The sequence below is a fragment of the Augochlora pura genome, chromosome 2 (genome assembly GCF_028453695.1).
Source record: "Augochlora pura isolate Apur16 chromosome 2, APUR_v2.2.1, whole genome shotgun sequence".
NCBI lineage: Eukaryota > Metazoa > Arthropoda > Insecta > Hymenoptera > Halictidae > Augochlora > Augochlora pura.
The window spans coordinates 12,858,257-12,884,830 of record NC_135773.1 but is presented as its reverse complement, the minus strand read 5'-3'; the positions used below and the strand labels follow the sequence as shown (position 1 = coordinate 12,884,830).

Genomic DNA, 26,574 nt, shown 5'->3' with positions numbered 1-26,574 from the left:
TCTTTATCGTTCCGGTTCCCTGCCAAATTCGCTGGACCACCTAAATTGAGCTTCATTGCGTGGGCGGAGAGAATATGAATACAACAACGCTCGGTCCCTCGTAATCAGACGGCCACGTGGTTTTGTAATCAGTGGCCAGTGAAGTACTGCCCGAGAGTTCAACGTAGCGTGGAGAAACGTTTCCTTATAATTCACATTCATTCTTACCCTACTATAAAATGTAACCACGACAGTCCGCTGAATATGAAAAATCTTTCCAACGACATCTTTTGTACACCTGTGTTTTAAATACGCGACCTCTAAAAACGAAAGAGAGATTAAAATCCGCTTCAATATTGTCACGAGACTGAAGACATATTTGTTAAATTTTTAAACGTAGGAATGCACATCCGGTAATTTCATATTTATGGACCGAACACTTGTTGTGGCTTATATTTAAAGTGAGAAATTTACTGCGTTGTATTTAAACAAATATATGCATTTAAGAATCTAGGGGTTAACGTTATTTTCTCAGCTAGAAATTTCCCGTTTGCAACTTAATTCGCTCTTTTTCGAAGACTTCTTTCCGAAAAGATCGTGGAGCCTACGCATCACATCCTAGGAAACCACTGTTGAGGCGGCCCTGTCACGCTACGGGCGTCCATTTTATACAAACTGAAGAAGATCGTAACTGTTAGTCGCGCCAAGGTCGCGTTTACTCGCCGATTTTCCTTATTGTTTGCGAGGACAATTGGAGATCTTGCTTAAACGTGATGTACACATAACGGAGTGTAAACGGAAGTAGATGGCGCAACAATCTTAAAACCGAAAAACCCTAACATGAAGCGCAAACGAGATCAATAGATCATCGTGTGGTCGGTATAACCGGTAAACCAATTTCAACCGTTGCGCCTTTCGAACATTTAGAACAACGTTGTCATCTCTGTCGAATGACAACATTTGTCATTCACAATTTCAAAAGAATATTTTAACTGCGATCTCACGCCTCTGTTCGCCAGTAAATCATAGTAGCCTTATAGAGTTTTGTGCAACAGGTGGAGGAACAAGAAGACACGAGGAAGTTGGAAAGATTAAAAATAAGGACAGATGAAGGAAGAAATGCTAGAAGAATTACAACAGCGTAAAAAGTACACTGAAAAGAGACCACCTAGTAAATAGATGATGAATGGGAACAATAGACGACTTTGTACAGAAGATAGCTTTAAAAAACGGTATGGTAAAATGAATGCTGTAAGTCAATTGCCATTTCTCGGCCACAAGCTCGAAATGAAATAAATAATAATATAATGAATAATATTTCGTTTAACATAGATACAGAGTAGATCGCTTGTTATTTTCTCTCCTAGATCCGACACGGCGGCGGTACCCCGTCAAGAAGTATCGGCAACGCAGCGATAGATCATGGATCGTACGAGCATGCTTCGCCGCGTGGATCAGTCGAGCCGCGAACGTCGATCCGTGTGCTCTTCCTCGCGTATGTGCGAAAAGAACCACGCAGCTGGTACCGTTCTCGGATAGACGCGATAGTTAGCGCGCGTCCATCGGACTGTGAAACGTTCCAGGTGAGTTTCGCAAGTCGATTCTTGTTCTTACCCGTGATCCATTTAGTATTTTTCGATCGCGCAGCCCTGACACGGGTATTTTCGTGCTCCGACAGCCATCTTCGATCGCTCCGTGGACGTTTTGCGTCGTACAGTGTTCTCCAAAGTGAGCAGCGCGCGTCGCAGAGGACGATCGTTAAAGTCCAGGGACCGTGGATGACGAGTTGACTCGTCGGTCATGCTCGGCAACTTTTTACTCTCTTCCGAATTCAGTCATTCGTTCGCTTTGTTGTGGTGCAGTATCGGTAGAATCTGTTTTTTCTCAGGCTGGTGCAAAAATGGTTCAGGAATGCCTGTAGATAACACCGTGAGTGCCACTATTGACAAGTTTGTAAATATTCTATGTATTGGCGATTAAACTGCGGATCAAATGAGAAACAATATTAACGTCTAGAGAATAGTATATGTTCAACTCGTTAAATTAATGAAAGAAAACAAATAAATGTCTATGTAGCTTTTGTATCTTGCAATCAATGCGGACAATTTTTATTTTGCATTCAAGTTCGTAGTCTTGTGATGACATTACAGTGTTATTTTGAAATGAAATCTCTTTTTGTAAATATTATTGGTAATGGTAATTGTAAAAATGGTACCACTTCGATACTTCTTGTACCTAAATGTTATTCATTTTTTAATAATTTACTTGAAACATTATAACATATTCTTCTTATGTACTTGCAAATGAAAAATACGTGCAAGCAAAGTATATCTTCAGTACTCTATGCAAGTTATTTAGAGGCACTTATGGTACGTGCACGTTCAGTTTAATGTACTGAAATGTAGAGTACGTCGTTTATACTGCAACTAGTAAATAGATATCCTTTCAAGGAGTCTACGGACTTCTTCCTTTCGAATTTATTCATTTATTTAACTGCGAGGTAACGTGCTGTTAATCAATGAGATAATATTGCACATAGATAATGGTGTAACGATGCACAGAATATGGACATTAATGCTAATGCGTTGTATACGTTACAATATCGGTTACAAAAGTATGGTTGCATATACGTGTACCACACCTCGGCAATCGAATAACGATTGCAGGATCAGAATTTATCTTCGAAGGCATTTTTAACGGTATCCGCCTTCGTTTAATTAAAGACGAACCGCTGCCATTGTTCTTACGATTATCAGGCACAGCCTCAGATGTATATTTACGTTCCTATCTCGTTTCAGTTAATTGCAATTAACAAACTAATTTCCAAAAAGAATGGAACTTAAATGGCAAGACATTAGTATTTATTAAATTATTTATATTACATTAGTACATATTAAAAGGCAAAAAACACAAGATTATAAAAGACGAATTTATTCAAATCAATTACAGTAGAACTTCGATTATCGAAATTCAAAATGGACAGTTAATTTCTTTTCATTTTCGATAAATGATTAATACAATATAACATGAAATGATAGGTGCAGGATTAACCGAGGTCCTTTTATAGTTTCATCGTTATTACTTGGGACAATAGAAAATCGAAATAAAGAAGGCCGAGAAAAATCCAGTTCGGTAATCGGGATTCTAGTGTAATTCTATAGACTGATAAGTGAAAAGATATTTTTGGAGCGTCGTATTTAAAAACAAGACGTTCCACGATCGAAGGAGCAAGGGTTGATAACCCGAGCGATTATTTTGTTAAGGTTTCGTCGGGTTCAACGCGACTATTTTTGCTCGCGGTCATTGCGTAACGGGGAAACGAAACATTCGGCGATTTTATCACTATACCGAGAAACCGTGAACGAGTTCTGCTTCTTCTATCGTTTCTTCCTACACAGGCGCGCGTCCGTGCAATGTAAACGAGAGATTTGCGCGTTCTAGAGCAGCGATATTTCATTCGGACCGTGAAAGCGGAGCACGGTCTGCTGAAAAGAGAAAAAAGTGTGCCGCCGTGGGTCACGAATCAGATACTCGCGGCCGGGCGTGATTATATTACGATAAAGTGTAATCAAGCCTCGGGCCGAGAACTGCCGGCTAACGAATCAGAAAATCGCTGCCGACCGATTCGCCAATCTCATTACGATTCGCGAACAACGTTAACCCATAACCATGCCGACCACTCCGTGGTTCATTATAGTGCAATCCGAGGATTCGCGATTGTTATTGCAATTATTTTCCCCCGCGATTATCGAGGGCGCGTGCTGCTTTTTGCTAAGGTTGCCCTTCTTTTTGCGAGAACGATGACTTTTGTTGGTTAAATAACCCCAGCGAATTTCTCCGCGAATTTCACGTTGATTCCAGCAGCCATCAATTGCTCCAACATCGTTTAAGATTCTACTACGCCCGCATTTCTCGGTGAATCTGTTATTTATTGTAACGATCGCCGATCTTTTAAAGTCTCGATTAATTGAAATTTGTTGCAGAAAACTGTACAAACAATATTAAAAGATTTTAAAATCTTGGAGTTCATAACTTCGCAAACAGCTTCCAAAGACGAGCAATTACGGCCACGTTGTCAATGTTGATTTACTTAAAACCCCTTTAATTCCCACGATCCCGCGGCTTTCACATCTCGTAAAACGGAACAGATAAGGTTTCTTCTTTGTTCCTCAACACCTGCGAATTTATTCACCTGAATTCGTTCGTGTCTCGATGTTAATCTACCCGTAAACAATTACGTATCCCTGAAAACGACGTTCCACTTCTTACCGGTCCTGTAATGTAACTATTTTTGTACGTTGCTGCTTGTTTACCTTCCGTGTTCGACCTCGAAGACTCCTGATTAGCGATACTTGAAATAATTAGCAATTACTGAATTTAATCGCATTTCCTCAGTGTTTACATATGCGATAAAACTACATTGAACGTCTTCAAAGTTTTTCTGCAGAGAAAAGACTTACTAGCACGCATACATCCGCGGAGTTACGTGTGCTCAATTGACATTGATAAGCGTGTCATTATCAAGAACGTTTCCATTATAATTAACCACCGACTCTTTCTCTCTCTCTCTCTCCCCCCCCCCTCTCTCTCTCTCTCTCTCTTTCTCTCCTGTGAAACACAAATTAATTGCCAATGCTCTGGCATTAACTGAACTGCGGTGATTTATGCCCAGTCACGCTAAAATTAAACATTTTCTCTTGCTTCGATATTTCTATTTTTTAACCGAACTTGACCGTGCTCTATTTTCATTAATCCTACATTTTTCGATAAGTGTCATTGCTGCACGAATCTTGTTATAGAATCGAAATACAAATTTATTTCCACTCTGAATAAGTTTAATATATTCAAACTTACACGACGATAGTTATAAATTGTTTTACTGCTTTTTTACTTCTTTGTATTTCATCTATTTAATTGAAGACAATTTTAAATCGTTCTTTCACGGATTGTAGCCGGGCCCTAACAACGAACTGTGCCATCAACGAAACGTCAAGATCGTATTTCATAGTTTTATAATATTTTGATTTTCTGGATTGAGAAATTAGACTTTCTTGCAAGTGGGACGTGGGAAATTGGAGAAGTTGCATTCTTCTTTCGAATGGCTCGACAGTGTCAGTCATCTGAAACCTACCCGGCCATTGTCAACGATTCGTTCATTCAATTTAAGGAAACGCACGCTAGAATTTGCAGCAGTTAACACTTGAACCGGCCACGGTGTGCAACAATTACGCCGTTATGCTCTGTGACACGAATAGAGGGGCGTTATTGGAGAAACTCGATAATCCCATAAACGAGATAATGTTAACCTGTTGATAGCCGTGACAATGCGGATGTTGCGTTAAAAGAAATGGTAATTATCGGTGCACGTACTGAAGATAATGCACTCGATGCATCGAAGATTGTGTAAACCTGTGTCAATTGCACTTGAATTCTATGGAAATATGACTTTTCTTATTCGATTAGAAGGAAACCGAGTCTGAGGAACGGAGCAACTAACAACATTTGTCAAAGTTTGAATAATCTCTCATACAGTTCGACTAACATGGGGATTAACGAACTGTTACATTAATTCCTATAAAGAGCATATATTTGTTATTTTTTTAGAAAATATTAAAAGTTATTCAAATTAGATAGCGTTGTAGTATTTATTTAAAAATTAATAATTTGATATTAATATGTATGTAAAAAGAATATTATATTATTTATAAATGTAAAATTTAATATATAATGTTTTATTAATCTCGAAAGTAAATGAGCTAATTTAATACAATTTTTTATGTAATATAATGATTATTAATATTAAATTAGATGTGTCATGTAATTTGATTTTATTGATATCTAATTATTCTTAGAAATGAATATAATCCATATATTTACTTGTATAAATGATTATTATTAATTTAATTAATTTGTTACAAAGAATTTAAGGGATAAACATAAAATTTCATTAAAAACAACAAATATATGTTGTTTTGAATATAACACGAATTTGAACTTTTAATTATATGACACCTTATTCCATATCTTATTCAAGTGAGTTCATAAAACAATTTTGTGTAAGAAACTTCAAAAGATCAAAGTTCAAGGTGTGTTCTTTTTCTAACATTATTCTTTTGAAATCTGCACACGAACATGTGCTGATTTCGTGCGACAATCATAAAAATCTATAAGATCTCGCACCTGTTTGAGAGAAAAAGTTCAAGAATGCACCGTAAAGTGCACGTTTATTAAGAAAATTAGAAAATTGGTGGCAGCAGCAGGCTGTTCGATCTAAACAGCCATCTACTTAATCAGCAGCTTCATTTATTAGGCCGGAGCTTGTGCAATCTGAAAAGACAGAGGTTCTGTCGGTTCGGCCAAGTGGATGCTGAAAGAAACGGGGAATCGTGCCGCGCAATTAGCAATGAATCACACGCCGTGCATCTAAACGATCGTAGGAGCAGTTGCGTCAAAAGAATTTGCTGTTTTTCTCTCATGAATCGTGAAACGGGTGTCGCTCGATTCTTAAAACGCGATCTCTCTTTGCGAACGAAGGATCGTTTCCTTCTAACTGAAAAAAACTGACCGCGAATGTTAATAGGATTCCACATTTTTCTGCGCAAATCCTAGAAAATTGGCACCATTTTCAACTGGGCCGAGGATCTGTATGCAAAATGAAAATTCTCTGTATAATCTTATCATAAGTAATAATTTAATCCTTTGCAATACTCACAGATAATTTAATCCTTCTACTGTTTACACGTTTCTGTTATACATAAGTAATAACTAGACCGCAGATTTTATGCATTTATCACAAAAATGAGTAGTCGTAATTTTCAAGAGAAGAACGAGAAATAGAACTCGAGAGTATCGACGCAATCCGATCTACCTGTTGTCATTATTAACCCTTATATAAATCCTAGTAGCCCCAAAATAATTTTTCCGTTTTATAATTCTACAAAGTATATTTCATGCGTATGAAATTGGGCTTTATGACTCATACACGTTTAATAATTTTTTAAATCTAAACTTTGATCATATAAAAATTATCTTGGAACGTAATATAACAATTTTACTGGTGCCTCAGATTTACCGCTCGAGTACAAAGGGTAAAAAAGATAGAAAAAGTTCCTAAATGATCCATGATACTTGCAACAAATATGGACAATTTTTACTTTGAATAAAAATCAAAGTGTGCCCTCAGACGTAACAATAACGATACCCGGTTAGATTTTGTTCCTTTGTAGAATAATTTGATGCAAATTGGACAAAAGAAAAATGTAAAACTGCCGATGTCGAAAATGTTAAAATGGGAGATTTCACATTCTTATTTCAGTTCCAGAGTCAAAGGTGAAACAAAGATGTCCGACCCTCCGGCTGGCAAAGGACCGCCAAGCATCATAACAATGGTGTTCTCCACCCTCACCCATGTCCTTTTGTTGGCACCAGTGCTGTACATTGTTAGTCTCGCCTTCTCGTACTTGACATTTTTCTCTTGGCACCCCATCTGCATGAGCCTCGGGGTAAGTTCGTGGAATTATATATAATAAGATAGCGTCATGCTTTCATTCGATATCATATTTGAGTATTTACTTTTTGAAATCAAATTAATTAAAAGAAAAGAAAAATCGTGTCAACGAAAATGTAGTAATTGTGGCAATGAACGCATTACCTAATCGTATTAGGCGTCGAAGAATTGACTAGTTATTCGAGGCAAGTGCCTGATGAAGATCTCGTGAATCATACAGATCTAAAGCTCGAGAGTTTTTGTTCTTATTCATGGAAACTTGTTCTGCAGTATGACTTCATTGTTCTTTAAACTCGCGATCTCTCGAAAATTCTAAGTTCTCAAATAGTGTATCATTACTTCGTTCCTCTTTAGTTTATATTTTTCAGTTATTATAATAATATATGATAAAATAATAATACTATAATCAAACAAGTTAATATATAAGATTTTCATTAAATAAGATTTTGAGCAGGCATAAGCTTATATTTAAGCGCACAGTTTAATACTGACGAAACCTAGAAACGAATTTCCATGGTTCCCCGATATCTCGTGATTCTCTTTCTTTTCGTCGGTTTTCGTTTCAGCAGACTTTGAATCGGAAGAAAAAATTTACGTAACTGCATATGTCAGGACGAATGCATACCGGAGGCATTTATTGCAACCACACACGGTTATGAAACGTGTTTCTACTAGCAAATGTTCCACTGCCTGGGAAGAGAAAATTTTGCGCGTTTAAATCCGACGAAAGAATTTCCCGTTGCGTGAAAAGCGTTTTCTTTCCAAACGCGAGGAACAATTGAACTACCCTATTGTTGGAATTATCAATTGACTATCCTTCCGCAAAGTTAGCATCTCAAAGATCAATTGGCAGAAATAGAAGCGAAATAAAAATGCAGTTCTCCTGTTACTAAACTCAGGAAGTGGAATACAATGCAGTAAGATTCTAAAATCGTTTAAATCATTGTCATAAACAAATAAATGCTGAAGGTGCTAACAATAGCTCTTGAAAACCACCAGAAGCTGACATGATCTTCCCTGTAGGTCGGCCTCCTGATAACGGAAGCTGTCTTCAGCATTTCCGGCGAGGCGTACCTCGGCTGGAAGTTGTCAAGGTCAAAACGGGTGACCATGCACTGGATCCTACACACGGTGGGCCTGATTTTGCTGCTGATCGGTCTGATCATCATCGTGGTCAACAAGATCGAGAATGAAAGACCGCATTTCGCCACGCCTCACTCGATCCTTGGGCTGATCAGCATCATCCTGGTGACCCTGACCGCAGGCTTCGGTATCGTGACCAACAATCCGAAATGGGTCTATCCAAAGGTCAGGCCTGTCCTCTTGAAAATCATGCACGCGTTCAGTGGCATTGCTGTCACGATACTCCTGCTGGCCTGTATCATCACCGGCACCTATACCGGCTGGTGGAGGTTCAGTGAGACCGGGAGGAACCTGGTGTTTGCATCTCTCTTCATCGCTGGCTTCTTCATCCTGCTGAAACCGATCCTGGGAGCCGTCTCTAGGAGCAGAGTCGTCTTCGGTCCACCCCCTACCACCACGTAATCGGTAGCCCCTTAACAGACATTCCGAGATTATCGACATTATTGCCAGACTTGGAGTTGTTAAAATTTTAAGTTTAAAAAAGAAATTCATTTGAGATAACGTTCTTTATCCAATATTAGAACTGCGGCTTTATTGAGATCTTTGAGATCGCAAGGATGCATTGTTGGAACGTCTTTCAGTGAATTTATTTCTGTGGACAACTAACCTTAGCGACAGATACTGACTGCTTATTTTTTGAATAATCACTGTGTTCAAAACTCGTTCACCGGTCGATCAAAGAGTTTTAGATTGGTGGGAGAGACGTCAGACTCCATTAGAGATTAAAATAATGACTATCGATTAAGAAGCTTTGAGCCAGGCTGACTCATTGGCATTGATATCTTGCATTTCCATAGAAAAACGTACTTGGACCCTTATCAGGTCACGTACGATCAGATAAAGTATTGTAGATGATATTGCGACTGACACATCGTTTGCCAAATTGCTGTAAATGGAAGTCAACACACTTCTTTCGTGAAAATTTCGAAGATGTTAAAGAGTGGTTCCGAAAAGTATTTAAACTGCTGTAATTTCGTGAAAAAATATTAATCTCGTTTAAAATCTACCAAGCATTTAAACGTAAAACATTTAGAAACATGACGTTTAACAATTTAAAAAAGATAATAACAGTATGGAGTATCGACAATTTTTTAAAAATTCATAATTTATTGTTCTCTTTTTGGAACCACTGTAAATAGTGGTGAATTGTATATTTCTAAAAGAAAGGAGCACTTATTCATTAATTATGTTAACAGAATCTAACGTAGTTAAATATAAGTGGAATCGCCAATGATAGTAATCCACTACTGGATAAAGAAGTATACAAATCAAGTTTGTTTTATACATGCGATTAGATATAGTTTGTTACTTAAATTTTTAAATATTCCGTCCTTCGACAGCAGCTCGAAGAAACTGCTACGAGAATCTGATTGAAACAGTTGAAAATACTTGTTAACACAACTGTACTCCAGACAGTATATTTCTTTCCATTACCATTATTGTGTTCAATGTGTTACCAACGTATATTCCAAGTAACATACCGAAAACAAATGAAAAGAGCAGTGTCGAAGTCGCTGACGGAAGAAAATTGTTTCATTAAATTTTGTTAAGTAGTATATATGTAATAGTACGAATGTTCTTTGGTTCAAACTAATTTAAATTTACCACAAATAATGATTTGTGGCGTCTCTTGTAAAAAAATTAGGAAGCTTCTTTTGATCTCCGTACAGCGCCAATTGACGTAGAGAGAAAATACCCAAACTGTTCGCCAAAATTATCTACACATGATATGTATATGGAAACTATAGATGACAGTACTATGCTAATTCTTGAAAAATACCGTGAAGCATCATCTGTCGTTAAATCAAAAATTAAAATAGATCTTTAGAATTATTATTTGTGAATAATTTTGGCGAAAAGTTTAGAAGTTTTCTCACTACGTCAATTGATACTGTACAAGAGTACATTGATACGGGTCGAGAAAACCTCTTTAATTCTGCCCCAAGGAGAACTAGAAGTTATTATTGGCGGTAAATTTCAATTATTTTAAAATAAAAAAAACAAGTCATTGTCTAGAGATGTAAAAGAAACCGAAAATTTTAAACCATCTCAGATCAGGACGAGACAAAAATTAATTTTGAGGATCGGATTCTCACATACCTATTTTATTCACCAAAAAGAAAAAGTAAGAAACTAGACCGTAAATGTTTAATATAATTCAATATACATAGATGAAGAAATATATATAAATATCGATACTTTATTATAATAATTATACGCACATTACATATACGTATATTGTATAGAATTGCAATAATGTATATATCCTTCACAATGTAATGTACATGTAGATTAATACAATTTCTTATTTTTGAATATTACCCATACTTGTGTATGAATTTATTTTGTTGGTTCTTTTCATGTTTATTATCGCGCGCGCGAATTTTATAATATTACTCCATCTGTTAACACTTATATGCAAGTGTCTGTATGCATAAATATATCCTATTATTATGTACATTATATACATATACATATTCGTTGAATGTACGTAGTTAATTGCCTTTACGTTAATTTTTGTCGGTGTTACAAAATCTTTTACAGCAAAAGAACTTTTTGTACAAATTTTTATTATGTACCTAAAATTATATGTACTCAAATCTACAGACAATATCTTAGAAAAATCCTCAGACGACTGAGAGCATTATTTACTTAAAATAATTCCCAATTTAAAGATCAATTAAAGTAAAAAACTGCGTATATAACAAGTCGCCAGTACTTACTTACAACACATTTTTAACGATCATTGTATAAAATAAAATCAGTCTGTTAATTCTCTTGTATGTCGATCATCAAGACTTTATATTACTTAAACGTATAACATGAGTTTCAAAGGCACTGAGATGATGTTTCTTCAAAAAATGTTTGAACCCTAAAAATATGTATATTAACCATCTTATTTATGTATATAAGCCGTAAAGTTAAATGAATACCTATAAATAAATGGAATAGGCTTTCTTTCGATGGGAACAGGTCCTGCAGTGTTTTCAACAGTTTGTCTAAATTACTCGTTTTTGTATATTCTTGTATCATTTTAGCAAATATTTTATAATTGTCCTCCGACAATGAACGCTTCACCTAAAATTATATTCGATATGTATTAAATATTCAAACTATTAAATACTTTTTTATCTAAAAATACTTCAGGTAATTAGAAATATGTTTACCTCTTTGAGATACGTTTTCCCCAAAATCTTTTTATCGGTTTCACTAGCGGCATCCTCAATCATTTTTGAAGTATTCTCAGTTTTATCTGCACTAGAAGAAGTCGATGGACCAGACAAATGTGCATTGAGTTCAACTGGTAACATTTTTATTTTTCTCTTTTTAGCAAGTGGTTCACTGCTATCCTTTGTTAGATCACATGTAGAATAATTTTGTTGTAATTTGCAAATGCTAAAATTAATAACAGGCTTCGATTGCGTTGCTAAAAGCTCAGAGAAATTCTTTTTCTTATTCTCAACCTTGCTATTCTGTTCATTTTTATTGCTATACGAATTGATATCGAAAGTATCTTCTTCTGTCTTCTGAATTACTTCGCATTTTTGTTTTGAGCTACCTCTCGCGACTCGGGTTGCAGTTGCATCAAAAGTAGCTGTTGTCGCTGGCAACAAAGCACTACTTTGATTCATTGACACCATAGTAGGTTGTGGTAACTAAGAACATAAATCATTTACAATTCTATTTTAAATCAATGTTAACTTCTATAGAACAATTAAACTTACTGTATATTCCGCATATTTAAAGAAATCTCGCAAGTTCTTCGTAATCATTCCAAAGTTAGTAAATTTTTTTATATGAGGCCTCAACCACGCAGACAAATGCTTCTTGAAGTTTTGATTGTCGAATCTACAATCACAGAGTATTATAGCCCCATAATCATTTTTGTGACGTATAATTCTCCCAATAGCCTGGTTAACAGCTCGAGATGCTTCAAGCTGATACCATTGTTGCCCCGACAAAGCCTAAAACAATAAACAGTATGTCTGAAGTTCTTGCTTAATACTAGACACATGGAAAATAGATTAATGAATTTATTACTTCTTTGTCAGTAGTTCTTATTTCTTCCAAATATCGTTGTTTTAGTATCACTCTTGGGTCCTTCAAAGGTGGGAACGGAAGACCAGTAATTAAAACAGCTCTACCGTTTGCATTAGCAAAATCAAGACCTTCGCTCACTTTTCCTCTGCAGACTGCCATAAAAATTGCTCCTTTGCAGGAAGGATCCTTAATCTTTTCGCAATACTCGATCATGACATTTTTAAAACCTTCCCTATATTGAGGTTCCACGTATATGGCCTAATAAACAAAAGTTAAAATGGTACTCACAAATATGTGAAAGACATAAATACCTGTCCTACATAAGTATTAAAAACAATTACTTTATGTTCTGCGATTTTTGTCCACAATCCTGCATTTTGCCATTCTTCTCGACACTTCTTCATTATTGGATATGATGGAAAAAATACTAACAATCCATGAGGTATCAGACAACTAAAATTAAATATTGTTCTTCCGAGAGATGCTATGTATTTTGGATCATTCCTGGAAAAATATATTATTTGAATATGTACTGTGTGAAAGTATTTTTAACGAAAGTACCTTGTATTATAAGAAGAGTTTAATGCATGACCGTCGGGACCTTGACTAAGAACACCTACACAAACTTGATCTCCTTTTACTATATGAGGATTTTCCAATTGAACATCGATTGGTATTTGCAGTTCGGATATGAAAGGTTTTAAAGGGGACAATGTACCACTTGTCAAGACTATCGAGCGTACACCTTGTTCAAGTAACTGCTGCATACTGCATACAAATATGTATATTAGAACTTTTAAATAGCGCATAGATACATATGTACAATTCTATCTGTTTTTACCTAAATCCCGGACTAAAACACCAATAGCTAATAATTTTGCCTTTATTCTTTAAAGTTTTCTTTGTTTCCCAAACATCGTTTTTATTACTCTTTTTTGTTTCCTCTACTTGAATGTACACTTTGTAACATTGCTTCAGTTTTTCTCTGTGACGCATATTATTGCTATTGCTAAATGCTATTCTTAACAGGTCACTGAATTTTTGTAGCGCATTACCTTTTCTTGCAAATGGAGATGTGCTTGTGGTTGTTAAATAAAGAACAATCTTGTCTAATTTCTCAGTCACTAAAGTATCCTTGCCATGCGTTATCTGCAATGAAAAATAATTAAAGCTAATTATTTTAGGGATGTTTTACTAAAAATATGATTATCAACTAACTTGAGCTTTTTCTAACAACTCGAAGATGTAACTTCCGGGATACGTATCCCCTTCATCGCAATTCACAATTTTTATATCGTCAATTGCTTTTTCCAATTCCAAAAACATGGCTTTTAAAATACATAAATCATCAGCAGTAAAATCTTTTTGTACATTTCCCAAATTCTCTGTTGTGAAATCATTTTCTTGAGTATTGTTAGCCATGTCTTGCATTACTGCTGTGATTTCATCAATACACATTGCAACTTCTGTACTACATATCTGCAATGATGCTGCCTCTTCACACATCTTCTCAATGTTGTGTGCTTCATCTAACAAAATAACACTGTTTTGCAGCTCTATACCTTGAGATTTTCTTGCTTTTGGATCTAGCAAATAATTGTATGGCATAAAAGTTATATCTGCATTCTGCTTTAGTTCTCTGGATAAAAAATATGGACAACATTTGTATTTTTGGCCAGCCTTCACCAGATCCTCTATATCTAGCACTTCCTGTTTAAACAAAGGCTCTTCTTTCCTATAAAATTAATTTTCAATTAAACACTAGTGTACGTTACTACTTGAACATAGAATATTCAAAACCTTTACCTTGTTTCAACATTATTGTAATAAGAACATGTTCTAGATTTTACTTTAGAGTGGCACATATGTATCTTATTTGAAGAGTTGATTTCTTTGGAAACATCTGGGTGGATACAAAGCTGATCTCTAGATCCTAATACAGTCGTGCTGACATGTTTGTAAGCAGTTCTTTTTAATTCTTGCATTGCCTGTGATAGTTGTGAATGCGTTCTAGATGCATAGATAATTTTTGGAGCAGCCAAAATAAAACTTGATGAAGGCTCCATGTCACCTGTAGCTCCTTTCAGTTCTTTGCTGAGTTTGTTGAAAAAATATCCTCCAAAATTTGGTTTCTCTATTGCTCCCACTAAGGATTGTGCTTGCAGTTGTGCCTTTTTTGTTAATAGCCAACTTAAGGATGAGCATAAAAGACATAGTGTTTTACCTGTACCTGAAATGTTTAATAAATATTATTAAATACATAATAAAATTCTTACTCTTTACATTGATAAAAATTACTTCGTTTAAAGTCATGTAGTTTTTGTTGTAATGACATAACTGGCTCAAAAAATTATTAGTATGCAATTTTATTTATAAACATTAAATTGATATATAGTCTCTACATTATACACATGTATGACTAATTGTATATCATTCCGACTGTAAAATCAAGATATAAAAATTACATCATTAAAATATACCTGTCGGAGATTCTAATACACCATTTTTACTGTTCTGAAGGCATTCTATCACTTTTGCCATATAGTCTTCTTGAACAGAGTATGGTTTAAAAGGAAAATTAATAATAACATTGCTAATTGTCACTTCAGGCATTCTAACTAACAACAGAATATACAACAATGCCTTTATTAAATACAAAATTATGTCCAATCGTTGCGAACAACAATACCGATTATGTACTCGTTCCCGCCAGATCTAATCTTAATCAATTGTCAATCAATATTGACGACATTTATACCTAATACAATAACAAATATATTTTGCCTAACAAAACAGTACTCGCAAGGGAATAAATTATTCTATAAATATAAATATAAATTATTCAATATGTACGAGAACATATTATTTCAATTCGTGACAAGATAAATTTGATTTCTGTCAAGTAAACGCTTATGTCTATCAAGTAGTACTTTTATGTCGACAACGCCTATTATCAAATTATCGTGAAGTCTGTTCAAAATAACTTATTTTCAAGTGGCAACTGCAATGAGGAAAGATTAATTCATACATATTAGATTGTAAAGTGGTAAAGTATTGAGATTAGGTTAGTCACGCATTTGCTACTTTGGTGGTTGGCTGGCTGACCGACTGAACGACGAGAAAAGGTTCGTTTCTATCGGATTCGTATTTTTTCTAAATCATATTTCCCTCTTCTCCGCGAGAGAGAGCTTGCGTTTCCCGCTATTGTTGCAGAATTTGAATTAACAAATAGAAAACATAATTTTTGAGTTAATAGGTGTGCCGTTCTAAAAGTCGACAGTCACTGGTTATTGACCTCAAAATTAAGTCCGAGGAACCAGTCAGCGAAACTCGAACTATTGTACTGCAAATTCGGTGTTGCAAATTGCAATTTGTAAAGTTTATTTAAACAAGCTTTCTAATTGAAACAAGATATTATCTTCGTCGTTCTTCCCATGCGTTAGAGAAGGAAATCAATAAAACTAATAATTATAAAAGAGTTTTTATTTTAATTTAGATTTGCTTTACTAAGCGTCGAAAAAATTGAGTCGCAAAATAAATGCATATAATAAATGTTGAGACTGTGAAGCTTTTCTGCACCGTATTTACACGCGATAAAAGGTCGTTGTCACAAAGATATCGTCACACTGTCGTAAATATCATTGTGAATTCGTAAAGCACTATAGAGTGCATCGCTTGTATACGAAGAGAATAGCAGTGTTATTTGCGTGCAGTTTTATCGTTGTAAGCTTCAAAGTTTGATTGAATAAATATTTACATCTATAATTAAACTTCTTTTCAGTGTCTAGTGTGAATTGACTTACAGCTTAAATAAAGATGCGGTTAGTTATCTGTGATAAGGTAGATCATGTGGCAGAATGGTCTGCCAAATATGTCTGGAAAAGAATCAATGATTTTCAGCCGAATGAAAAGAAATATTTTGTCCTTGGTCTTCCGACAGGTATGTTTCATTATTCATTCTATTAAATCAAGGTGTAAATAATTTTTATTTTAACAATATTTGAATATAAATTTTATGTTAGATCTTATCTGTTATTGTTTATAATTTAGGTGGCACACCTTTGGGAATGTACAAGAAACTTATTGAATACTGTAAAGCAGGAAAACTTTCCTTTAAATATGTAAAGACATTCAATATGGATGAATATGTAGATTTACCCAGAGATCATCCAGAATCTTATCATTATTATATGTACAATAATTTCTTCAAGCACATAGATATTGATCCAGTGAATGTGCACATTCTTGATGGTAATGCACCAGATCTTACGAAAGAATGTGATGATTTTGAAATGAAAATTAAGGAGGCTGGTGGAATTGAATTGTTTATTGGTGGTTTGTAGTTTATAATAGTTTATATATCATTAGTAAAAGGTAATTTTATTCAAAGACCTAAAACATGCTGAAATTGTTCTACAGGTATTGGTCCAGATGGTCATATAGCTTTCAATGAACCAGGATCATCTCTAGCATCGCGTACAAGAGTGAAAACATTAGCACAAGATACATTAGAAGCCAATGCAAGATTCTTTGGAAATGACATTTCCAAAGTTCCGAAGCAAGCACTGACTGTGGGTGTTGGCACAGTAATGGATGCTAAAGAAGTAATGATTCTTATTACAGGATCTCATAAAGCATTTGCACTATATAAAGCAATAGAGGAAGGAATTAATCACATGTGGACTGTGTCAGCCTTCCAGCAACACCCTCGAACATTGATCATTTGCGATGAAGATGCAACATTAGAGCTGCGTGTTAAAACTGTTAAATATTTTAAGGTATATACTGTAATATATAAGATATTGTAGCATCAAGATACTTTTATAATAATTCTGTTTGATATTACAGGCTCTCAGTGCTGTACATCATAAATTAATTGAAGCAGATGGGGAATCAATCCTTCGTCAGAGAATTCAAGATAGTTAAGATATTACTATAGTAAAACTTGGGTAAATATCCGAAATTCGGAACCCAATGTGAACGATTAAGAAGTAGGGAAATTGATTTTATCCACAAAACAATACTAATACAACAGTTAAACTTTTTTATTTAATATTCTTGCTCAAACAAAACTTTTATCAATGTAATTGAAAGATTTGGGTAATTATAATAAGATCAAATACGGTATAATTATTTTAAATATGGTAAATATGATACAATTCTTTTTTGTAATTTATGATACAATCAGTAAATATAATGAAAATGATATCGTGTTTGGTTTTATTTTAATCAGTAAAATCTAAAAGATACATTGATAAATGTAAAAATTCAAGAAAATATAAAATAAAATAGTTTCATTGTTGAATTAGTGTCGTCTTACCGACATTCTATTTCGAGTTCTTCCCATTGAAGGTTACCGCAATATCCCCACCATTGAGGAGATGATTGCCGAGTATTTATGCTGCAAATGATTTGAAGCAATTATCCGGGTTTTACTGTATAGTATTGCATACTTCTAAAGTTCATTGTTATATAACATGTCCACCACATACTTTACCAAACGTTATGGAACATGTAAATTATATTTTTTATAGAGTTTAAATGACATTTGTGTATGTTACTTGACAAACTACTTTTTGACAACAATGCTATATAATATATAACGTACTTGTTTTAATGAAACATTCATTATTATACTGTTATTTACATGAATTATTATTATAACTACTACTCTACTATTACAAAAATGCCATATTTTTGTACTATTATACTTTTCATAAATAAAACCCTTTTTATGACATTTTCAATTTGTTTTAGCTATAGTAAATGGAACGTTTTACAAGTAATTGAACAAAATTAAAATAACAGCAAAATTCATAACGTACCCAAATTTTTTTTACAATTTTTGCACTGCTCCAGATATACATATAATTTTCTATTTGATATTGATCTTCAGATATTATTTTTCCAAAAACTGAATGTTACACAATTATCCGCAGCCTAGAAATCATACTGTGGAAAAGTAGGCGTTATTTTCAAGGACGTTCAATCCAACGCTTGCGAAATCCATCCTAGACATAGTTAGATCACGCGTTGAATCATTTACGATTTACATCACTGGTCAAACGAAAACACGATAGGTAAATGATAGCTAACAAAGTAAAAATATAAATAAATTAATACAATATCGAACGAGTAGTTTAAACACAATGACACAAAAATGTTTTCAATGTGAAACTTTATAAATTAAATTTAATACGCGGTAAGCATAAGGATCATTGTTCTTGATCACGAAATATTGATTCTATGATATTAAAACTACTCCTCAATAATAAAAAAAGTGGAAGGTTCCCCCGGCCCCATATCGGTTGTCCCAAAAAATATCTCAAGAAGTAACAGGAACTACTTTTATATTTCTTTTTTTCTTATAATATCAGTAGGCCTATTTTAATCTTTCTGATATTTCACAATGCACCTACTCAATTTTTGTTATAAATGCATGGAATGTTATCTCTAATTTTGTCTAACCAGTGTACACAATGAAAGAGTAATAATGCGGGAACAAGCCTTACAACAGGAAATAGGATCATTTGCTCATAGAAGTGATTATGAAAATCGAATCAAATGGAACGATGACAGAGCAGCATATATGTGGGTTCACACGTTTGTTCCGACACGGTTTCGTGATAATTCCACATGTACCGGTTAATATTGCGTAATAATCTACGAATCAAACTAATTGATAAGGACAACGATCAGGAGGGGGGAGGGGGGCAGCGGCTTCGAGGGCCGCATAGTCGAACAGTCTGGCCAAATATAATACAAATTCAGCTTTGAGACGGTTTCTATCGCTGAGACCGATCATTTTTTCAAAAGAGATCAGGACAGCTTCATGGACCGTGCAATGCAGGAAGGAGGAGAGAAGCAAGAGAAGTCTATCGCAATCATGAAAGACAAGATGGCAGAGATGAAAGAGATCGTGTTGCGCGAGGTTGAGCCTCTGCTACGCCAGAAACTCGGAGACCATGTAGTCGTTGAAAATTTTACTGTCGAATCCCTGTTGCCCCCCGGCGAGAACTACGGTAGCACCATCCTCAAGGTCGATGTTGACCTGAAGAAAGGACATGATGGTGAACAGGAACAACTCCATCTGATTGGTAAGATGCTGCCGCCCACGGAGTTTCAGCGGCGCATCTTTAACAGCTCCAAGACGTTCTTCAAGGAAATTTTCATGTACGAGACCATTATGCCGGCCTACAATAAACTCGAGTCTAGTTTGAAACCCAAGGAGGTCTTCAACTTCCTACCAAAGTTTTACGGATCCAGGATGTCCTTGCAACCGGATGTCGAGATGGACGACGACGCAGTCTTCCTGATGGAAAATCTGAAGGCCTATGGATATTACCATGGCGTCAGGAGTGTCGGTATGTTCAGCTTCTTGTTATCGCATTTGCTTACTTGTAATTGGGCTGAAGATCATTGTACAAAATGACATATTATCTAATTGTAAGTCTAATATCTCTACAGTTTTTGATTTGAGTTGTTCATTCGTGTCATAAAGGCAGTCAATCATTATTTGTGATTAACCGATTTAACTCGCTTCACACTGGCAGTCTTTAATCATACATTGGCGCATAGATTAGTTTTACAACTATTTGAAGCAACTAAACGGCCCGATTCCTACTAGTTTGCTTTCTACGATAGATCGTGACCGCTCCTGATTCAAGAAAACTGAGTCATGCTGCATTCAGGTGTACATAACTGTTTATATGTTTTTATCATCATCTAAGCATTATAAATAAATAGATAAAGTGAACGTCGACGAAATATTTTCAAATAGGGCATATTTAGTATAGCTTCATTTTGCAATGATGTATCGTTTAATACAGGGTATGATATGGAACATTCGAAACTTGCCTTGCAAGCCCTGGCCAAGTTCCACGCTTTGGGAATGGCCATGAAACAAAAACAACCAGGTCTGTTCCATATATTCAAGATGCACTCAAAGACTTACTCAACGGACGCAGGATCTGCCAATGATATATTTGACGTAACATTGAATACGATCAAGGAGGATCCTGAAATGTGCGTCTACTACGACGTCTGCAATAAGGTCGTCAATGATGTAGAGATCAAAGGGTTCTGGGGAGACGTTCCTCGGGAGCCATGGATGACCATCATCCATACCGACTTCTGGGTAAACAATGTGCTGTTTCATCGTGATGACAAAGGAAAAATCGATGATGTGAAATTCATTGATTTCCAAACGTATACGTACTCCAGCGCGCTGCGTGATGTTCTCCTTTATGTCTTTTCGAGTGTCGAGGTTGACGTCACAGATGAACAACTCGAAAGCCTACTAGATTTATACTACGAGACATTGGTAAAGAGACTGAACGAATTAAAGTGTGACACGAAGGCTTTTGATAAGGAATTATACTTAGAGAAGTTAAAAGAAGATGCTCATTACGAGTTCGTACACTTACTGATGATGATCAAAATAATGACGATGGACATAAAGGAATCGAACTTCGATTATGACAACATGCACACAGCTATTTCCGGTTACGAAGGCAACAAAACATTCGTTAACCGAATACGGAGAGTAGTATTGTACTTCGTTAAGCGTAATTGGTTATCTGTAAATGAGGAAACATCCTGAAAATGTTCATTTGATATTGACAGATCGTTCTACAATTTCACGCGTTAACTGACGCGTCAGCCAAATAATTGCTCACGTGTTAAAAATAATATCGAACTCTGATTGTTACGATAACTTCTCACTAATCAAATTTTGTTATGTCAAGGTAGAGACTTCGATTTTGTGGAATTTTTATTGTCTGATTCGGCAGTCGAGGGATTAATCTAAACCTCTTGAGAAGTACAATCTTGCTGTACGAGATAGCATTTCCAATGATTAACGATAGTGATTCGCGAACTGTTTGCTTTCGAACTATTCAATTCAATATAGAACATATTAGGTAACTATGTATTTTTTATTAATACATAGGATAAAATTATTTTATCATTTGTTAAGAACATTCGCGGATCAAATGGAAAGTATACCCTAATGGTATAAACCATTTCATGAATCGTGATGAATGGACTTTGTTAGCGTAATATGATAGATCTCGACCACATTTATAATACGTAAAGTGAGGATATCGTATATCCAATATCCAAGATATCTAAGATACTGATCATGGAATTGGATCAAACTTTAGATTTGCGAACGAAGATATTCAATACGTACATGAATCGCGTTCTTTTATCAGAATTGTTAAAAAGAGAAAAATGGTTTAAAAATATATTTAAGTAACGTGTTAATAACATTTAATTATGTTGTCATTTTTTTCAAATAAAATAAACGTTTCAAATTATTGGACAATATCATTTTATCACCGATAATGAAATATACACCTTTGAATTTGTACATTGGCACAGATTTAGGATTCGTACAGAGATTGCATACAGTACATTTTTGTCTTAATCTGTCAGCTGGTGAACTACATCTGACTGTAACAGATAAGAGCGTGTATCTGAGGTGGCTAATTTACAACGTTGCCAGCTTCTAAAAACACATTGTTGCCACACAGATTTAAAATTCGCACAAATCCTAAAACATAAACGGACTCTGAATCGTAGCATTTTTTATTTGACATTCCTTTAATAAATAATTATGTGGTTATTCGTTAACTTGTTCAAAAAAACCATTTTTAGTTTCGTATAAATAATAAATAGTTAAAAATTTTTTAATTTTTAATTCGTATATTTTTTAATTATAATTTCCATACATATGTATATGCCACTCGGCTATTTAAATATATTAGTCCAAGGAATCTATAGAATGTAAGTATGGTTTTCAATATTTGTAATTTAAAAGTAATGTTAACGAATTTCCTCGCATCTACATAACTTCTTATAATAAACTTAAAACATTTCGTTTTAATATGGAAGGTATTATATTCTGGTAGAAAAATATTAAGAAATGCATAAACAATTGTGGCGTCGTAATTGTAATGTGTTATTGTATGTGTATCTATATACTGATTGCTGATATTCGTAAATATCATATTGAAAATTATACAAAGTAAAATATATCGTTGCAAGTCGTGAATAAAGTTAGTTGATAAATTACGTATAAGACGTTAGATTGCTCACGTGATCAATTTTGTTCGATTTATGGTGTACTTCGATCGATTGGAGGTGTTTTCCCGCTGAAAATAAGCCAAAACATGATATAAATCGGATAATAACGTAGCAAAAATTACTTTTGTAAATATGCCAAACATGATTAGATAATAGAACGTTTGAATATCAGAATATTATAATAATAAATGGTCGGATAAGGGAATCTCTACTATAGTTCTATTTCCTCTTTTAAATCGAATAATTTTTGTATATAACATTTTCCCAAAATTGTGTTGTTTTTGAGATATTTCGATTCAAAATTTTAAAGTGTATGTGTTTTCTATTATAAATAATACTACAGCATACAATATAACAATGTCCCTATCACTATTGAAAAATCGTATTATAGAATGAAAGATATATAGAAATAAATGTTAAATTTTTAATGTTGTAAACTGTTATATACTAAAACTAAAAAAAAATGTAAAGTTTATAAATTTATTAACGGTGTAAATACCCATTTGCAAGAAAAAGTAATTATTAAATTTATATTAAATAAATTACCCTTTATATCGTATTTCTGTTCTACATAAATGTTTCATAAATACTATTTCCACCATTTAAATGTCACGTCGTATACAATTATTATCTCCAAATAATATGCAGTACTCGTAGTAGAAATGAAATATATGTATAAAATATTCGCTTCTTGCTAACGTACCCAGTTTCGTGAACTATCGGTAATACTGAACATAACACAAAATGATAAGAGGGTTTTAGGGCCGTGAAAAGGTGTGATGAAAAAGCCCATAAAATGCAATGCTATACGGATCCTAAGTCTGTGATAATGATTTAAGTTAATAATTAATGTAGTTTAGGCTACGTACATAAAGTAGGTTTCTTTTTCAAAGAAAGTTTTTATCTCCAACTACCGATGGCTCTATCATATAATTGTAAGTCCGGTTGGTATGACAGGGGATGACAAGAAAATGATAATTATTTCTATACCTAAACTATACTACATTAAGAAAATAGTATATTAAATAAAAATGTTCTCAACAGTTCCGTTACGAAATTCTGCTTTAATTTGTAAGATCAAACATTTCATTTATATAATTTTCAAATAAAAACACAATTGCATTATCTAATGATTGTTCATTTTTTAGATACGTTTTTCTATTTTATTGTACATCTCCCAAAATTTTTTATTGCGGAAACTGAGCTAAACGAATTATTTAAATAGAATAGCATTTATACTGTAAAAAATTTGAATAACAATTTCGAAGACTTATTTAAAATGCTAAATTTCAAGAAAATTAAAACAAAGAGAAACAGGAAAAAGAATGGCGCTTCGTAGCTGCAGTTTTGTATAAATATTTACAGTTCTAAATAATGTGGCAACCTTGCACGTTCCAGATCTGGCAATACTGCACAGGTCCGAATGGGAAAGTAACAAGCGGGCTTGGTCGGGCAAGCCCAATTCCGCCTATTGATTTATCCATCCAGCTAGGCCGGGCCGGGCCGGGCCGGGCCAGGTTGGTACGTTCCGCTGCAGCGGTTGCCCAAGGCCACTAAAGCTATCTTGCTTTTGACCGAGTCGACACCACTCGATCTTTCCAAACCATACGTCCCTACTACAATATTTCGGGCTTACCCAAGTCTGCCCAACCCGCACTCCGGCCCGACCTAGAATCCCGCTCCTTAATTTTCTTTTATAACCGCGTCTAATTTACACTGCATTTATTTATTTTGCCCACAAGTTTTTATTTTACAATTTTAAAAATGTACTGCTATACTTTCCAATAATATTAAAACATTTTCGTATACATGAGAGACCTACTTCTCCGATACTTATACTTTTCAAAAAGTTAAAAAACGATGTTTTCTTAGATTTATGAGGGCAGGAACTTCTCTTCTAGTCTCTGCAAAATATCGACTGTTTTTAAAAATCAAATTTTAGAGTTTATGATTAAGTACCTTTCCTTACAGTCTTGGTTACAATAATGATTATTCAATGAGAACATTTCCCGTTCATTTTATGGTCTATGGGAGCAGAACACGCCATTTAACAGGTTCTATCTGTAAAGATCATTAGCTGATCTAATGTAACTGCAAGATGAAGTATATTGAAAATAGTTTCAAATACTTTACAAGTTGTTCAAAAGAGAAATGCAATACTTTGATGTAGCTTAGACTAGAATTCTTTATAAGTATTTATAAATATTTTTAATAAAGATGAATATAATAAAATTTGTTATATGAAGTGCATATGTGGCTATAGATAAAGAATCCTGATTCATATAAATATGATTTGTATGAGCTTGAATTCTTTCTAATATCAAAGACTGCATATGTGTATTACATTCACGTACGTATTCGAAATCTATGAGACTGTGAGTACTTGTGAGGTTTAAGGTTAAAAATTGATAAAACTTAATATCCATTCTGTCGCTTACTAATTAATACACATAAAAAATTTTCTATTCAGTTATAATAATGAATCGAACATTCCTTGAAATGTCGTGTAGGTCGGTGTAGGTGGCGCCAAGGGCGTTCTTCGCTTGCCCTTGTGTCCCCTCTTCAAGTCCGCTCTTCAACTTCAAACTGTAGGAAATTTAAACGAGACTTTTGTTACCCACCCCTTGTATTCTAAAGCTGTTTCGCATTCGGTGTTTTTTCATCTCCAGATTTTCAGTGCGCCTGGGACCGCCAAACTTGGAGCCACCGTTGGTAAGAGACCATCGGTACACGTCGATTTAATAGCAAGATTGATACATGTTAATCGAATTACACGATTGATACATTTCGGCATGAAAAACAAAAATTTATTATGGATGGTAATCAGGAGCTAATGATGGAGCATGGGACTGAATATGGAACATGTAACAGCAATGGAACCGAAAATATAAATATTCAAGAAAAGATCGACAGTGGACAATACGAATTAGTGTGGAATACCAAAGGAAAAAGTGCAGTGTGGGAAAAGTTTTTGATGATAAAAAACACTGAGACAAATAGGAACAGTGGATACGTTCAGTGCAAATTGTGCAAAAAGATATTACAGTACAAAGGCAAAAGTGGAACGTCTCATTTAATTAGGCACACGTGCAGAACAATTATGAACGATATATCAACCAATGACAGGAGGAAAATTTTAGAAAAATGCACGGAATATTGTTTACGCGATGTACAACCAGTTAGCAATTTAGGTGGCGAAGGATTTAGGAAATTAGCACAGACAATAATAAATATTGGATGCAGATATGGCAGTGTGTCAGTGAAAAATATTCTTCCCACTACAGCGACGTTAGTAAGATATCTTTTACGATTAACCGATAAAACGAGAAATCATATTTTACCAGAGGTGTTGAATGCAGTCCAGAGTGGTAATTGTGCTGCTGCGATAGATGTTTGGAGTGACAATTGTATAGAGATAACATATTATACTGTTACGTTGTACTACATCGACGAGTTATGGATATTGAAAAAAAGAGTTCTGTTTACAACTGATTTACCAGATGATAGTAAAACGACAGAGAATATAAAATTGGAATTGTGCCGCAAGTTCGAAGAGTTCGGAATTCCCAGCGATATGTTGCAGTACATTACATTCGTCACGGACCAAGAGAATAACATTATCAAAGCGTTAAAAGGATTCGACAGATTGGATTGTACAATTTATAACATTACCTTGTGTTTATGTAGCGTATTTAACGAACAATTCCTTTCTGAACACGCGCCGGGATTATTGCAAATACTTGTGCAAACGAAAAATATAGTCGCGTATTTTAAACACTCCGGCTACGAGTCGCGACTTCCTAACCTATTGCAGG

General features: G+C 34.6%; 4 protein-coding genes across 11 annotated transcripts; 3 read left to right on the top strand and 1 right to left on the bottom strand.

The window, feature by feature from the left end:
* The first annotated feature begins 1,416 nt into the window (after positions 1-1,416).
* Positions 1,417-12,005, top strand: LOC144476568 (transmembrane reductase CYB561D2). 2 transcript variants are annotated; one of them, XM_078193673.1, is made up of 3 exons: positions 1,417-1,562; positions 7,295-7,481; positions 8,510-12,005. In XM_078193673.1, exons 2-3 carry the CDS (start codon positions 7,320-7,322, stop codon positions 9,029-9,031), a joined length of 684 nt encoding a protein of 227 aa, XP_078049799.1. In that variant the 5' UTR covers positions 1,417-1,562; positions 7,295-7,319; the 3' UTR covers positions 9,032-12,005. The 2 variants fall into 2 exon arrangements, with proteins under 2 accessions (XP_078049799.1, XP_078049808.1); XM_078193682.1 differs by lacking the exon at positions 1,417-1,562 and adding an exon at positions 1,607-1,908.
* Rtel1 (Regulator of telomere elongation helicase 1) lies at positions 10,489-26,564 on the bottom strand. Of its 5 annotated transcripts, none has more exons than XM_078193513.1 (11): positions 26,432-26,564; positions 22,772-22,827; positions 14,477-14,900; positions 13,889-14,405; positions 13,512-13,819; positions 13,232-13,438; positions 13,012-13,174; positions 12,671-12,928; positions 12,355-12,594; positions 11,797-12,285; positions 10,489-11,707 (listed from the first exon to the last, which is right to left on the bottom strand). In XM_078193513.1, the coding sequence occupies exons 3-11, from the start codon at positions 14,734-14,736 to the stop codon at positions 11,459-11,461; spliced, it is 2,691 nt and encodes an 896-aa protein (XP_078049639.1). In that variant the 5' UTR covers positions 14,737-14,900; positions 22,772-22,827; positions 26,432-26,564; the 3' UTR covers positions 10,489-11,458. The 5 variants fall into 5 exon arrangements, with proteins under 5 accessions (XP_078049639.1, XP_078049630.1, XP_078049621.1 ...); XM_078193504.1 differs by lacking the exons at positions 22,772-22,827; positions 26,432-26,564 and adding exons at positions 14,969-15,109; positions 15,699-15,787; XM_078193495.1 differs by lacking the exons at positions 22,772-22,827; positions 26,432-26,564 and adding an exon at positions 15,151-15,491 and having other exon boundaries at positions 10,489-11,501; positions 11,563-11,707.
* Positions 15,659-18,574, top strand: Oscillin (glucosamine-6-phosphate isomerase Oscillin). 3 transcript variants are annotated; one of them, XM_078193647.1, is made up of 5 exons: positions 15,659-15,795; positions 16,452-16,610; positions 16,721-17,005; positions 17,090-17,448; positions 17,519-18,572. In XM_078193647.1, exons 2-5 carry the CDS (start codon positions 16,487-16,489, stop codon positions 17,594-17,596), a joined length of 846 nt encoding a protein of 281 aa, XP_078049773.1. In that variant the 5' UTR covers positions 15,659-15,795; positions 16,452-16,486; the 3' UTR covers positions 17,597-18,572. The 3 variants fall into 3 exon arrangements, with proteins under 3 accessions (XP_078049773.1, XP_078049786.1, XP_078049779.1); XM_078193660.1 differs by lacking the exon at positions 15,659-15,795 and adding an exon at positions 15,862-16,270 and having other exon boundaries at positions 17,519-18,574; XM_078193653.1 differs by lacking the exon at positions 15,659-15,795 and adding an exon at positions 16,271-16,393 and having other exon boundaries at positions 17,519-18,573.
* LOC144476521 (uncharacterized) lies at positions 19,376-22,775 on the top strand. The gene is made up of 2 exons (XM_078193597.1): positions 19,376-20,034; positions 20,500-22,775. The coding sequence occupies exons 1-2, from the start codon at positions 19,503-19,505 to the stop codon at positions 21,270-21,272; spliced, it is 1,305 nt and encodes a 434-aa protein (XP_078049723.1). The 5' UTR covers positions 19,376-19,502; the 3' UTR covers positions 21,273-22,775.
* Positions 26,565-26,574: the final 10 nt, after the last annotated feature.

Excerpts from the sequence above, each read along its gene's own strand:
- Rtel1 (XM_078193485.1), bottom strand. The coding sequence starts at position 15,283 with ATGCCTGAAGTGACAATTAGCAATGTTATTATTAATTTTCCTTTTAAA. Across the intron at positions 13,439-13,511 it reads TGTTTTAGTCCGGGATTTAG|TATGCAGCAGTTACTTGAAC; the intron begins GTAAAAACAGAT and ends ATTTGTATGCAG. Across the intron at positions 11,708-11,796 it reads GGAAAACGTATCTCAAAGAG|GTGAAGCGTTCATTGTCGGA; the intron begins GTAAACATATTT and ends ATATAATTTTAG.
- Oscillin (XM_078193660.1), top strand. The coding sequence starts at position 16,487 with ATGCGGTTAGTTATCTGTGATAAGGTAGATCATGTGGCAGAATGGTCT. Across the intron at positions 16,611-16,720 it reads TGTCCTTGGTCTTCCGACAG|GTGGCACACCTTTGGGAATG; the intron begins GTATGTTTCATT and ends TTTATAATTTAG. Across the intron at positions 17,449-17,518 it reads AAACTGTTAAATATTTTAAG|GCTCTCAGTGCTGTACATCA; the intron begins GTATATACTGTA and ends TTGATATTACAG.
- LOC144476568 (XM_078193673.1), top strand. The coding sequence starts at position 7,320 with ATGTCCGACCCTCCGGCTGGCAAAGGACCGCCAAGCATCATAACAATG. Across the intron at positions 7,482-8,509 it reads CCATCTGCATGAGCCTCGGG|GTCGGCCTCCTGATAACGGA; the intron begins GTAAGTTCGTGG and ends TCTTCCCTGTAG.
- LOC144476521 (XM_078193597.1), top strand. The coding sequence starts at position 19,503 with ATGGACCGTGCAATGCAGGAAGGAGGAGAGAAGCAAGAGAAGTCTATC. Across the intron at positions 20,035-20,499 it reads CCATGGCGTCAGGAGTGTCG|GGTATGATATGGAACATTCG; the intron begins GTATGTTCAGCT and ends CGTTTAATACAG.